General features: G+C 37.3%; 1 protein-coding gene across 1 annotated transcript in view; it reads left to right on the top strand.

Annotated features, from left to right (window-relative positions):
* The window catches only part of ABCB7 (ATP binding cassette subfamily B member 7), a 99,311-nt gene that overhangs the window by 11,904 nt on the left and 71,605 nt on the right, over positions 1-15,802 (top strand). The window contains exon 2 of the mRNA XM_049767221.1: positions 2,404-2,481. Within this exon, the coding sequence (XP_049623178.1) occupies positions 2,404-2,481 (78 nt within the window). The remainder of the gene's footprint in view (positions 1-2,403; positions 2,482-15,802) is intronic.

Below are 15,802 nucleotides of genomic sequence, written 5' to 3'. Positions count from 1 at the left end.
TCTGGGGCACAGGAACTGACCTGGATTAAAAAGTACCCCCTGAGTCCAAGAGCTAATCGTTATATTTGTTTGTCAACTTGTATGCCTGAAATAGTTAATAATTTGAACAATTCTACTTTTATACTTAGTCGATATGAATATAATAATTATCTTTAATCTTGATACATTTTAGGAAATGATTTTATTAGAGGACAACAAAGTAACTGTACAATCAGAAGTGGTTCTGTGAATATTTTAAGGACTTAGTTATAATATAGAAAATTGCTTAAATTTTATAGTATCTGAGAATGTGTGATTTTGCTCTTAATTACAATATGTTATCAATATTCATATATTATCTACTTGCTGTGTATAGGTATAGTTTTGAGACGGAAAGAAGGTGATGACTGATTAACACAGCAGGGTAGATTTTGAAAGGAAAGATCACATTGCACGTGTGTTCATAAACTTTGCAGCACCTTGCCTGGTGTGTAATTTACCTCTAAAAGGTGCTTATAGAGACCATGGAAATGAGCATTATATGAGGCATAGATAGGACAAAAATAGTGTGAAACATAGTTGAGCTAAGTGTGAATGAATCATAGCGTTTTGAAGGTACATGGAGTGGTATAAGAACTTGAGTTCAGCAGAAAGTATTTTTAGATATTAGTATTTTGATTTTTTTAAAATCACATCAGGTATTACTCGGGAGTCACTTCTGTGCTCAGGGGACCATATGCAGTGCCGGGGTTATTATGGGGATTGACCAGGTGCAAAGAAAACACCTTAAACCCTGTATTACCCAGCTGTTACTTTTGAAATTTTTTTTTAATTCAGGGAATCACTTATACACTTATAAAGTAATATGAGCAGAAATTAACTACTACTTTTTTTTTTGTTTTGGGGTCATACCTGGCAGTGCTCAGGGGTTACTCCTGACTGCTCTCAGGAATTACACTTGTGAGGGTTCCGGGAACTATATGAAATATCTGGAATCAAACCCAATTTGGCCTTATGCGTCCTACTTGCTGTGATCTCACTGGGGTATTAAATCAACTACTTTTATATTTTAGTAAAACACTGTTGGTTTTCTTATTAATTTCTAGCTATATTCTGTATACAGTTTTTTTTTTTTTTTGGTTTTTGGGCCACACCCGGCGGTGCTCAGGGATTACTCCTGGCTGTCTGCTCAGAAATAGCTCCAGGCAGGCACGGGGGACCATATGGGACACCGGGATTCGAACCAACCACCTTTGGTTCTGGATCAGCTTTTTGCAAGGCAAATGCCGCTGTGCTTTCTATCCGGGCCCTCTGTATACAGTTTTATTTTGTTGATTGTTGTTCTTTGTAGTGTACACAATTCACTTTTATATATAGCACACAGTAGTCTATTTGTACAACTCAAAACTTTGGGTTACCTTCCATTAGGAAAGCCAGGAAATTTGAAAAACTTAAAATTAAGTTTTTCTTAGGAAAAAATGCACTTTAAAGCATGTATATCAATCTCTTAATGTGTACCTGGTATTCTGGCATTACCATGGGGAGTTCTTTTTAGGATTACATGTGGTGATACTTCAGGATCCTTGGTTACACTCCCTATAGTGCTGGGAAGTTGGCACCCGGTAGCACCCAGTGATGCTGGGGGTTGAGTCTTGAGGTACCCGGGGTAAAACTCTGGGCCTCACACACTCTAAGCACATGTTCTACCACATAAGCTATACTTTGGTTCCATTTTCTTTTATTTCTACATTTGTAGCATTAAGGCAAAAAATTGATTCAAATAATCTTTTATAGGAATTCATCAGGTATTATATAGGAGGGTTTAGCAAAACTAATACTGTTACTAATATCTAAATTTAACATTTAGATGAAAAGTATTGTAGGAATGGATCTTGGGTACCTATCATAGCACATTATAAAACAATAAAAGGAGACATAAATATATTAAATGCTTCAATATATTAAAGCAGTTGTTTAGAAAGAAACAAGGACAAAGAAACGTGCAGGGAAAGGACAGGAAAATAAAATTTATAATTTGATATTTTAATTATTAGTATACTTTATTTTTGAAAAACATTAGTTATCTTTATCATGTTAGACATGTATTAAAAGGTTTACCATCTCTATCATTGTTTATGTTTTTTATGTATAGTTAAGAATAAAATGGGGCTGGAGTGATAGCACAGCAGTGGGGCTTTTGCCTTGCATGCAGCCGACCTGGGACAGACCATGATTTGATCCCCGGCATCCCATATGGTCCCCTGATCCTGCCAGGAGTGATTTCTGAGCACAGAGCCAGGAGTATCCCTGAGTGCCAGCCAGTCTGCCCCCTTCCCCAAATCTGCCCCAAATAAGAATAATAAAGGTTATCTTTGAGTATTGTGTGATCTTAAATTTCTGTGATCTCTCTTTTTCTTCCATCAGCTTCCAGAGACATTAAGATGTGCCACATGGCAGAGAATAGGGAATGGCGATTCAAGACAGCTATTAGATGCTGCAAGGGTAAGATTATGGGAGCATTTCTTTGTATTCATCTGGGAAAAGTATGCAATTCATAGGAGAGTTTTCAATTGTACTATGTATTTTTTATTTTCCAAAAATTTCTTTTTCTTTTCTTTCATTTTTTAGAAATAATTTTTTATTTAAGCACTGTGGTTAAATATTTAAGCTTCCTTATGTTCGTAGTTTAGTTTCAGTTATAGAATGTACACCACCCTTCACCAGTGTAAATTTCGTGACACAAATGTCCTCCATTTTCTACTGCATGCCTGTTTTCAGGACGGGCATTATGCTGCTCTTTTTCCTTATTATTGTCATGGTAGTTGTCAGTGCAGATAGTGATCCAATTACACTCACCACTCTTTTGGGTAAGCTTCATATCATGGCTGTTCTTTCTTGCCCTCATCTCTATTGTATCTGGAATTATTATTATTATTTTAATTATTATTGTTTTTGACTACATGCAGTGATGCTCAGGGTTTACTCCTGGCTATTTGCTCAGAAATCGTTCCTGGCTTGGGGGACCATATGGGATGCCGGGGGATCGAACCACAGTTCAGCTTAGGCTAGCATGGGCAAGGCTTACTGCCTTACTGCTCGTGCTACCACTCTGGCCCCTGGATATTATTATTATACTGTCTTTTATTTTTCTTATATCCCACAGGTGAGTGAGACTATCCTATGTCTATCCTACCTCTGACTCATTTCACTCAGTATAATAGTCTCCATGTCCATCTATGTATAGGCAAATCTCATGACTTCATTTTTCCTAACAGCTATATAGTAGTCCATTGTGTACATGTGTACCGCAGTTTCTTTAGCCACTCATCTGTTATCAGGCTGCTGGGTTGTTTCCGGATTCTACTTATTGGAAATAGTGCTATGATAAACACAGGAGTACAGAGAGCAATTTTGTTTTGTGTTTTTGTGTTTGTAGGATATATTCCTTGGAATGATATTGCTGGATCATAATGAATATCAATTTCCAGTTTTTTGAGGAATATCCATGTTGTTTTTCAGAAAGATTGGGCTAGATGGTATTCCCATCAGCAGTGAATGGGAGTTCCTTTCTCTTTGCATTCATGCCAGCATCCACACACAGTGTGTGCTGTGTGATTTGTGTGCTATGTGATTTGTGTGCTGTGTGATGTGTATGTTCTTTGGTATGAGATGATACCTCATTTTTTTAAATTTTCTTCTCCCTGATAATAGTAATATGGAGCATTTCTTCATGTGCCTTTTGGACATCTGTATTTCTGCTTTGAGGAAATACAAAGAAACGATTACTTTATTTGAGGAAATGTCTGCTCAGTTCTTGTCCTCATTTTTTGATGTGGTTAGATGTATTTTTTGTTTAAGTTCTGTCAGTATTATGTATGTTTTAGATATTAGCCCCTTATCAGATGGGTATTGGAAAAATAGTTTCTTTCATTCCCTGGGTGGCCTTTTTATTCTAGTAACTGTTTCCTTTGAAGTGCAGAAGCTTCTCAGTTTAATATAGTCCCATTTCTTTATCACTACTTCCACTTGTTTGAACAGATGCCTCTAGTCTCAATGTCATGGAGTGTTTTGCTATGTATTCTTCTAAATATTTTATAGTTTCAGGTTTGATATCAAGGTCTTTAGTCCATTATGAGTTGACCTTTGTGCATGGTTTTAGAGATAGTTCACTTTTTTGCATGGGTCTGACCAGTTTTCCCAACACCAATTGTTGAAGAGGCTTTTTTTATTCTACTTGTGTTCCTTGTCTCTAATGACTATTGCTTTGTAGTACAATTTGTTTATTTATTTATTTTGATATTTGGGCCATAGCTGGTGGTGCTCTTGGGTTATTCCTGGCTCTGTGCTCAGAAATTGCTCCTGGCAGCTTTGGGGGACCATATGGGATGCTGAGAATCGAACCCAGGTCCTTTCTGGGTTGGCACAAGGCAAATGCCCTATTGCTGTGTCATCTCTACGGCCTCTGTAGTACAGTTTAAAGTCGGGAAAAATGATGCCTCCCATCTTCTTTCCTTAAGAATTGCTTTAGCTGTTCTTGGGTGTTTAATGTTCCAGATAAATTTCAGGAGTGTTTGATCCACTTCTTTGAAGTATGTCATGGATATCCTTAGAGGAATTGTATTAAATCTGTACAGGAATATTGCTTTTTAAATTATATTAATCCTCCCTATCTATAGACAGCATATATGTCTCCATTTCTTTGTGTCTTATTTTGGGAGAGTTAGGCCACACCTGGCCTTGATCAGGTGTTACTCCTGGCTCTGCACTCAGAATTCACTCTTGACAGGCCTGGAGGACCATTTGGTATGCCAGGGATCAAACCCAAGTTCGTCCTGGGTAAGCAGTATGCAAGGCAAATACCCTACTGCTGTGTTAAAACTCTGATCCCTCTTTTTTTTGAAACAGTGTTTTGTAGTTTTCTTTTTATAGGTCCTTCACCTCTTTACTTACGGTGACTCCAAGGTATTTGAGGTATTATTATGAATGGGATTTTGTTAATGTCTTTTTTCTTTATCATTACTTGTAGATAAGAAAGCCATTATTTTTTGAGTGTTATTTTTGTAGCTTGCCACTTTGCTATACAAATCTATTGTTTTTGAAGCTTTTGGTAGTTTAGGAATTTTTAAATATAATATCAGGTCATCAGAAAACTGAGAGCTTGATTTCTTCCTTTCCTATCTGGATGGCATTGATATCTTTTTCTTGCCTAATTGCTATGGCAAGCATATGTTGAAAAGTAGTGGCATAAGGTGGCAGCCTAGTCTTGTGCCAAATTTTAGAGGAAAGGCTTTCATTTTTTGTACATTGAGTATAATATTTCCATGGTCTATGGTAAATGGCCTTGACTATATTGAGAAAAGTTCCTTCCACTCTCATCTTGTTCAGAGTTTTTCTCATGAACAGGTGTTGGACTTTATCCAAAGCTTTCTCTGCATCTGTTGATTTGATAATGTGATCTTATTTTTCCTTTTGTTCACATGGTTATTACTTGGATTAACTTGTATATGTTAAACCATCCTTGTATTTCGGGTGGATTCTTCTTGGACAAGGTGCATGACTTTCATGATAAGACATTGGCTACTATTTCCAAGAATTTTGTTGAGGATTTTTGCATCTTTGTTCATCAAGGGTATTGGTCTATAGTATTCTTTTTCGTGGCATTGTTTGGTTTTTGTATCAGGGTGATGTTAGCTTTGTAAAAATTATTTGGAGCTTTTTCTGTTTCTTCCATTTTCCCTTAAGAACCTTAGCAGGATTGGCAGTAAGTCCTCTTGAAAGGTCTGAAAGAATTCACTAATTTATCAAGCTGGGCCTTCCTTTTTGGGAAGGCATTTGATTATTATTTTAATTTCCTCAAAAGTGATAGATCTTGTCAAATATGTTATATCATCTTGATTCAGCTTGGGAAGTTAGAGGAGTCCAAGAATTTATCCACTTCTTCTAAGTTATCTTGTTTTGTGGCATAGAGTTTCTCAAAGTAATCTCTGATTAACCTTTAAATTCTGTGGTGTCAGTAGTAACCTCCCCGTTTTCATTTCTAGTTCAGTGTATTAAATTTTTCTCCCATTCTTTGTGAGTTTTCCTAATGGTTTGTGGTTCTTGTTTATTTTTTTTCAAGGAACCATCTCTTGCTTTTTGATCTTTTGGATTTTTTATCTCTAATTCATTAATTTCTGCTCTAAATTTTATTATTTCCTTCTGTCTACTTCCTTTTGGTTGATTTTGTTGATCACTTTCCAATTTTATAACTTGTACCATTAAATTATTTATGTAGGCCCCCCTCTTCCTTCTTTATGAGTGCTTGAAAAGGTATACATTTTGTTCTTAATTCTGCTTTTGCTGTGTGTCACAATTATGACTATTTGTGTCTTCATTCTTTTTTTTTTGTTTTTTGTTTTGGGTCACACCCAGCAGCGCTCAGGAGTTACTCCTGGCTCTACGCTCAGAAATTGCTCCTGGCGGGCTCGGGGGACCATATGGGATGCAGGGATTCGAACCACCGACCTTCTGCACGGAAGGCAAATGCCTTACCTCCATGCTATCTCTCCGGCCCCTGTGTCTTCATTTTTGTTTGTTACCTCTTTGATTTTTTTTCTCCTACTGATTGTTCATCAGTGAGCTGTTTAATTTCCAGGTATTAAAGTTTTTTCTCTGTATCTGTTTGTTATTTTCTTCTAATTTCAATGCATCATGAACTGAGAAGGTAGTTTATACAATTTCTATCCTCTTGATTTTATGGAGATAACATTTTATGGGCCATTATATGGTCTGTCTTGTAGAATGACCCATATGCATTGAAGAATAATGTGCATTCAGTTTTCTCAGGTTGGAAAGCTCTCTATATATCTATTATGCTACTCTTTTCTATTTCTCCCTTCAAAGCCAGTATATTCTTGTTGGGTTTTAGCCTGGTTGACTTGTGAAGGAATGACATGGCAGCCTGAAACCTCTCTCTTGATACTTATTTGTGTTTTGTTCTGTTTGTTCCATGATTTCTTTGAGTTTCTTGAGCATTCTCCATATTTCCTCTCTAAAGTCTTTATTGGAGAGGATATGAATGTGGATGGTACTTGCTAGGTCTGCAGAGCTACATCATCACTCTCTAAGCATGGTGGTGTTCTGTGTTGTTTCCCCATTCTGCCCTTTACAGTGTGATGTTTTCTAAGTGTTACGCTGGAGTTAGTTAACTAGAGGATATGTGTGTGGCCTTGGAGCAGGGATAGGGTGGAGCTCACTTTGCCACTGATCAGCCCTCCTACTCTTTCCCTTTAGGGATTACGGTCTGGTGCCCCATCTTAGCAGCCTCTGTGTACTGGGGATCTCACCATGCATCTGATTTCCTCCCATATTTTCTCAAAACTTGTACGATGACTAAGAAATGTTCCTGCTACTAGAAATGGAAAATAATCTTTTTTTAACTGCTTTATTTAAGCACTGTGTTTACAAAATTGTTTATTGGGTTTCAGTCATACAATGTACATCCTTTACCAGTACACCCTTCCAGTACCAATTAAGCCCTACCCCGTCCCTGTACCCCTGCTTTGCTGGAGAATAGGGAATTTGCTTCTCTCTCTTTTCATTTTTGACACTGTGGTTTGTACTGTTGTTGAAGAGGTGTCTTGCCTGCTTGTTTCTCCACTTTTAGTGCCTAGTTCTTGTCCTGTGCAATCAATTCCAACTATCATTGTCCTAGTAAAGTCTCTAGCTACTTCATTGCTCTTTGTGGTGAGCTTTCTATCCTTGGCTGGACCTCTTAACTTTGTCTCTATTGCTTCTGGGTATTATTACCATATTGTCTCTTGTATGTCTTGCTCCTTTATCGAAAATTAATTGTAAACCAGTGGATCCATCTCTGGATATTTACATCTGTTCCCTTGTTCTGAGGTCTATCTTTATTCCAATACCATGTGGTTTTAAAGCTACTGCTTTATAATATAGTTTAAAGTTGAGGACGGTGATTTCTCTCATCTTTTTCTTTTCTAAGGATTGCATTAGCTATTCTGGATATTTATTTCTCAATATAATTTTAGGATCATCTGTTCCACTTCTTTAAAAGATGTCATGGGATTTTTTTTCATTTTGGGCCACACCCGGTGATTCTCAGGGGATACTCCTAGCTATACGTTCAGAAATTGCTCCTGGCTTGTGGGACCTCATGGGATGCTGGGGGATGGAACCACGGTTCGTCTTGGGTCAGCCTTGTGCAAGGCAAACGCCCTACCACTGTGCCATCTCTCTGGCCCCAGTCATGGGATTTTTATAGGGATTGTATTACATCGCTACAATGGTTTAGGAAGTAGTGACATTTTTATGATGTTAATCTTCCCAGTCCATAAGCAGCATATATATTTTCACTTATATGCTCTTTCATTTCTTTTTAGCAGAGATTTGTAGTTTTCTTTATATAGCTCTTTACCTCTTTAGTTAAGTTGATTGCAAGATACTTGATTTTTTTTAAGACACAATTCTGATTGAAAAAAATTTTATTTAATTTTTATTTTTTTAAACTATTATTTTTTGGGGGGCCCACACCTGGCGGTGCTCAGGGGTTACTCTTGGGTCTGCACTCAGAAATCACCTGTTAGGCTGGGGACCCATATGGATGCTGGAAATCAAATTGGGTCCCTCCCAGGTTAGCCGCATACAAGGCAAATGCACTACTACTGTGCTATCTCTCCAGCCTCCTGATTGAAAATTTAGAAAAATACTTTTTCTTTCCTTTTTGTATAGTAAATCAATAGACTTTTGCATATTAACTTTTAGCCTGCCACTTTAGTATAAAAGTCTATTGTTTCTAGAATCTTTTTTGTGGTGTCTTTAGGATTTTCTAGATATCTTGACTTCTGCAAACAAAGAAAACTTAACTTCCTCCTTACCTATTGGGTGTACTTGATGTCTTGGATAAATAAATCTTTATAGTGGCCTGAGTGACAGCACAGTGGGTAGAGAAAGCACTTGCCTTGTACAGGACTGACCAGGTTCAATCTCTGGCAGCCTATGTGGTCCCCTGAGCTTGCCAGGAGTGATTCCTAAGTACGACTTTGTGAAGTCCCCCCAATAAAATCCCCCCAAATCCAAAAAAGGTAAGAAATCTTGACATATTTTACCTGTGGAGAAATTCTTCTTTCTTTTTTTTTTGAGAATTTTTCTTTCTTTTTTTTTTTTTTGCTTTGTTTTGGGGTCACACCTGGCAGTGCTCAGGGTTACTCCTGGCTCCACGCTCAGAAATCGCCCCTGGCAGGAACAGGGGACCATATGGGATGCCGGGATTCGAACCACCGTCCTTCTGCATGAAAGGCAAACATTACCTCCATGCTATCTCTCAGGCCCCTGAGAATTTTTCTTAATCTATTAAATTCAGTGTCACTAGAGTAACCTTTTCAGACAAGTTTATAAATTTGTAATAGCTTGTTGACAATATAAATGACAGATTGTTGACACTTAAATATGCTCAGCTAATTTGTAACTGATATATTGAATGCTGTGAGCAAAGTTTCTTTACCGTAGAAGTTAATTTGGCAAAATTTCTAGATACTGTAAAGATGATTAGAGTCTGTAGAATAAGTGAGGCTGTTTACCTCTTGATAAACATTATTTTTGCTAGTGCAAGTGAAATTCTGATTGCCTTAATAAGAGACAAAATATAAAAAAGACTGGAGAGTTAGAAGACTGCTCAATTCCTGGCTATTTCCTTTACTTTTCTTTTTTAATTAAATATTATCTGCCATTGAAGTATCAGACATTGTTTTAAGTTTGCATAATTTGTAGAAATTAGATTTTTCATTATTATGTTAAAGTTTTAAGCTAAAATGGAAGATGTCTTAATGTTTTCTCATATTTCTTGATGTCATTATATTTGTGTGTTAATATATTGCTTTTTGAGTATTGTATCTTATATTCTATTACAGAACTGTTGATATGATAATTTTACTCAGTCTTTTATAAGGGAAACTATTATAAAGGCATTATAATACAGTTTCTTTTGATCTTTTCCTAAAAAGTGATCTGATTGATTCAAAATTAATAATATATTAATTATATATATTAATTAATGGCGTTACATTTTGTAACTTTTTTTTTTTTTTGGTTTTTGGGCCACACCCGGCAGTGCTCAGGGGTTCCTCCTGGCTGTCTGCTCAGAAATAGCTCCTGGCAAGCACAGGGGACCATATGGGACACTGGGATTCAAACCAACCACCTTTGGTCCTGGATTGGCTGCTTGCAAGGCAAACACCGTTGTGCTATCTCTCCAGGCCCACATTTTGTAACATTTTAAACATTTTGTGTTTAAAAGGATACTTTTGCTTTTTGCAATTCCTTTTTCATAGCTTCGCATATAACTGATAACTATTATGATCCACTATTGATATATATTTGTGTTTATTTGGCATTATGACTTGTTTATTATTGTGTTAATGAAAAAGCATTGTTACCTCTACCATATATACTTGAGTATAAGCCGAGTTTCCCAGCACAAAATTTGTGCCAAAAAACCCGAACTTGGCTTATACTCGGGTCATACAGGTTATTTGATTAGGTGCGCACACACTGAATTAAATGCACGTAGTCTCTAGTCGATTTCTGCTGTCTGCTGGAGGGGGTGGTGCTTCAGCTCAGTCCACAAGTCACGGCTGAGCTGAAGAGGTAGGCCGCTGAACTATTTAACCCACAATATTCTGTGCTTTGTATGAGTCTGACAGCAGTGATGATGATCTCTACGAACTCAGTGATGATGACAATGTTTATGTTGATACCCTCACATCAGATACAGCTGAAGCTCTGTTTGGACACACAGGTGATGAGGAAGGATTTTAACCTTTGTGGTTTAATTTGATTACCTGTTAAGCTACTGTTTTCTGCACTATATTTAAAATTTTAAAGTTATTGTTGTTAGTTTACAGTTTTTCTTTAGCAATAAATATTAAGAAACATTTGACCTACTGATTCCTTTATTATTGTAATTGTTTTGGGTATATATTTTTATTTTTGAAATTTATCACTGGCTGCTGCATTTTCCACCTCAGCTTATACTTGAGTCACTAAGTTTTCCCCCCCCCCTTTTTTTTTTGGGCCACACTCGGCGGTGCTCAGGGGTTACTCCTGGCTGTCTGCTCAGAAATAGCTCCTGGCAGGCACGGGGGACCATATGGAACACTGGGATTCGAACCAACCACCTTATGTTCTGGGTTGGCTGCTTGCAAGGCAAACGCCACTGTGTTATCTCTCCGGCCCCTCTTTTTTTTTTTTTGGTTTTTTGGGCCACACTTGTTTGATGCTCAGGGGTTACTCCTGGCTAAGCGCTCAGAAATCACCCCTGGCTTGGGGGGACCATATGGGATGCTGGGGGATCAAACCGCAGTCCTTCCTTGGCTAGCGCTTACAAGGCAGACACCTTACCTCTAGCACCACCTCACCGGCCCCAGTTTTCCCATTTTTCTAGGGTAAAATTAGGGGATTGGCTTAGACTCAGGTTTATACTCGAGTATATATAGTATTTACTTCATTCTGATTTTTGTTAAAGTAATATATTAGTTTAGCTGTACAACATTGTAAATCAGTATCAAAACATAAAGTATTTGCCAACAATAATGTAGTTTCCATTGTTCACCATACTTTTGACCCTTTTTACCTGATTGACCGCCTCCTGCAATCTTTTTTCTAGTAACTGTTGTTTTATTCTTAGAGCCTTAAGAGTTATGGTACTGTTTATTATTTTGTGGTATTGGGGATCAAACCCACTCTCTCACATGTCAATGCTCTAATGCTGAGTTTCAGCTTTTTCTGTTCATCGTCTACATAAAATCTTAGTGTGCTTGTTGTTCCCTATGTTGCTGGGTTTTTTTTTTTTAGGTCACACCTGACAGCATTCAGGGCTTACTCCTGGCTCTATGCTCAGAAGTCACTTCTGGCAGGCTCGGGGGACTATATGGGATTCCGGGATTCGAACTGCTGTTCGTTGTGGTTTGGCTGTGTGCAAGGCAAACGCCCTACCAGTGTATTATCTCTTTGCTCCCCACATGTTGCTTTTATTTACATGGTTTAATATTCTCTGGATTTGTCCATATTGGACATGGACAAATGGAAGAATTCAATCTTTATTAAAAAATTTATAAATAACTTCTTTAATTGAATCACCATGAGATACACAGTTACAAAGTTGTACAAGATTAAGTTTCAGGCATAAAATGTACACTCTTTACCAGTGCACATTTCCCATCACTAATGTCCCCAAAGGCACCCCCATATCCTCCTCCATGCCTACTTCTTTGGTAGACATTCTTCTTCTCTCTCTCTCTTCCTTTTTTTTATTTAGATATTCGCCTGCATTTTTTTTACTGAAGAAGTATAATGCATATCCATTCATCTCCTTTCAACACCCTGTTCTTGTCCAAGAGTGATCATTTTCAACTGTCATTGTAATAGTTTTCTCTTCTTCCCCAACTGAACTCCCACATTATTTGTGTTTAGTGTCCTACCATGGACTGGTTCTCCTTGCCATAATTTTTATTGTCTTTTATATTATTATTATACTATCTTTTTAATATATTCCACAAATGAGTATGATCATTTTGTCTGTTCCTATCCCTCTGATGAATAGTATTAAGCTGAGCCATCTTTTTTTTAAATTTTATTTAAAGAAAATGCATCACATAATTAACATGACTGATTACAATACATTTGTTTTAAGATGACAGAAAGCAAAGTTTTTTTTAAAAAAATAGAGGAACTAAAAATATGGAAAAAATGAAAGAAGGAAAAGTTTAGTAGCAAGTATATTTGTGAAAATTATTATATCTCCAATGAACTCATTAAAACAGTAGTAGAAGGTTTAGTAGGCTCCTTTTTTAATGATAAGAAATAAAAATACAGTACGAAAGATGTGTGTGTGGCAGTTGTTTGCATAGGTTCAGCAAAATATGGGAGAAATAGTGAGGAAAAGCCTTTGGCCTAAATACAGGGAAAACTTACCCCTGAAGTATTCTGGCATAAGACCAACTCTGGGTTCCAGGCATACTAGGTTATCCAACCCCTGAGTCATTCTCTGTGGTCCCAATAAAAGCATTTCACACATTCATGGTTGTTGCTGTCAGGTTCCTTAGTTAGAGATCCTATTTTCTGTATAGATCCTACATTGAAGCCTGGATGATGTGGAACGTCTTCTGGTCTCATTTCACCAGTAGGGGGCCATTCGGATAACCTTGCCCTGAAAGCAGGTTGTTGCTGTTGCTATGTCATCTGGGTGTCAAAAGAACCTCTTTGGAGTAAGTCGATGCCATGGCAGCAGTAGGGTCTTCCTGATGGAGGTTTGCTTCCTAGTGATGGTATAGACAACCGTGGTTGTTTCCTTAGATGGTATCCAGGGTTCATGAGGAGCCAAGAACAGAGGTAAAAAGGGTTAAATGTGAGATAATAACAGATGGAGGTGAGAGAGTGAAGGGCTAGTAAAGGGTATGTAAGGTGGTAAGCAAAGGGGGAAGGACAATATGCAACATATACAACATAAACATTCTATATATTTCAGATGGACATTAGACAGACACTGGTATGGTGAACCTATACACTTATATGCATACATCAACAGACACTGAGGATTAACCATGGGTTACAATAAAAAAGCTGATCCAGGTAAAATGGTACAGAAAAAATAAAAATAAGATAAAGCTGTCAAGTCTGATATAAAAGTTTTCCATTTTCTAGGCCAGTCATTATTGGTGAGGGTAAACTTTACTGAAGAGAGGCTTCATGGATTAGATTGTATATATAACATTCCTAGAAAAAAAACATAATTTTCAAGTCTAGAAAGCTAAGTGATATGGTAATGAGCTCTGTATGTCGAGTCTATACCATGAAATAGATATTTGTTACAGACGGACATTGTACAGACATTGGTATGGTGAATACATGTACTTATGCGTGCATATCAATAGACACTGAGGATAGATTCATTGGTTACAGTTGAAAAACTGAAAAACTGACCCAGGTGCAATGAGACAGAATGCTTGAAAATAGTAAATAAGATAAAAGAAAAGAAAAAGAAAAAAATATATGTATATATACATAATCTAAGATTATGAGCACTATGATATTCTGTTAAACTACCTATAATTTTTTTTGTTTTTTTGGGGGGGTCACACCCAGCGACACTCGGGTTACTCCTGGCTCTGCGCTCAGAAATTGTCGCTGGCAAGCACAGGAACCATATGGGATACCGAGATTCGAACCATCATCTTTCCTGAATCAGCTGCGTGCAAGGCCAATGCCCTATCGCTGTGCTCTCTCTCTGGCCCCTAAACTTCCTATAATTTTTGAGAATGAAGACTTATGGGGAGGAAGGTTACTGGAAAATTGCCAGAGACAGCCTTGCTTTTGTTGGGTGGGTAGGAGTTAAGGCCTGGGGTCTCCTTTAAAGTCCTCCCTGGAACCAACCTCTAGTAAATATCTTAGAGTCTTAAGAAACGTAGGTTTCTCCTGGCTCTGAACTCAGGAATCACTCCTAGCAGTGCTCAGGGTACCATATGGATTGCTAGGACTGCCACATACCAGGTAAGCATTATACATGCTGTACTGTCTTTCAGACCACTCTTCTAATGGGATGTTTTTGTTGAACTTTGTGTTTGTTTTCTGTGTCTGGGCTCTTTATCAGATATAAGGCATTCAAATATTTTCTCCCATTTAGTAGTGTGTCTTCATTTTAGTCAGTTTCTTTTGCATAGCAAAATATTTTTAATTTGATATAATTTTATGAATTTATTATGCTTTCTTTTTCTTGCTAATGGTGTTTAATTATCTACCTCTGAGGTAGTCTAAAGAGTTTTTGTTTTCCTCAATGTATTTTTATTTCCTGAATTAGTATCTAACACAAAACTGTTTAATCCTCTTTGGATAATTTTTGTGTATGGTGTGAGATAGGTGTTCAATTTCATGGTTTTTTTTTTTTTTTGGTTTGTGGGTCACACCCGGCAGCGCTTAGGGGTTACTCCTGGCTCTACGCTCAGAAATCGCTCGTGGCAGGCTTGGGGGACCATATAGTATGCCGGGATTCGAACCACCATCCTTCTGCATGCAAGCCAAACACCCTACCTCCATTCTATCTCTCCAGCCATCAGTTTCATTTTTTATGTGGGTGTCTAGTTTTCCTAACATCATTTGTTAAAGAGAATTTTATTTTTTTCATGCACCAATATCTTTGACATGTATTAACAGTGTTTTACCTTGAAAGGGTCTCAGTTTCATTCCATTGGTGTTATAATCTGCTTTTTTTAGTACCACATTCTTGATTTCTGTAGCTTGAAAGTATAAAGTCAGGATCTTCAGTGCCTCCCATCTTTTTTCTCTGAATTGCTTTGGCTATTCAGGGAGTTTTATGATTCCATTTGTTTTCGGTTCTTAAATAATGGTATTGAAATTTTGATATGGATTACATTGAATAATGCTTTGAATAGGGTGGTCTTTTAACACTGTTAATTCTTCTAATTCATGAAATTGAATGTTACTCCATTTCATTTTGTTCTTCTAATTCTTTTTATTTATGACCTTTTTTTTAATCTGTCAATTGATGTTTTGGATATTATTTTGTTTTATTTTACTTTTATGGGGAGTGGGGGTTGAGTTACTCTGCAGTTACTCCTGGATCTGCACTCAGAATTCCAGGAGATTCTTCTGGATCTGCATTCAGAAATTGCTCCTGGCAGGCTTGGGGACTGTATGGGATGCTGGGTATTGAACTGGGATCCGTCCAGGGTTCAACACTGCAAGGCAAACACCCTACTGCTGTGCTAAGTTCTGGTCCCTATTTTACTTTTTTTTTTAAAGTGAAGCAATA

Source organism: Suncus etruscus, chromosome X, assembly GCF_024139225.1.
Source record: "Suncus etruscus isolate mSunEtr1 chromosome X, mSunEtr1.pri.cur, whole genome shotgun sequence".
Lineage (NCBI taxonomy): Eukaryota > Metazoa > Chordata > Mammalia > Eulipotyphla > Soricidae > Suncus > Suncus etruscus.
Note: the sequence above shows the minus strand (reverse complement) of the source record. Positions and strands in the feature narration are given on the sequence as shown.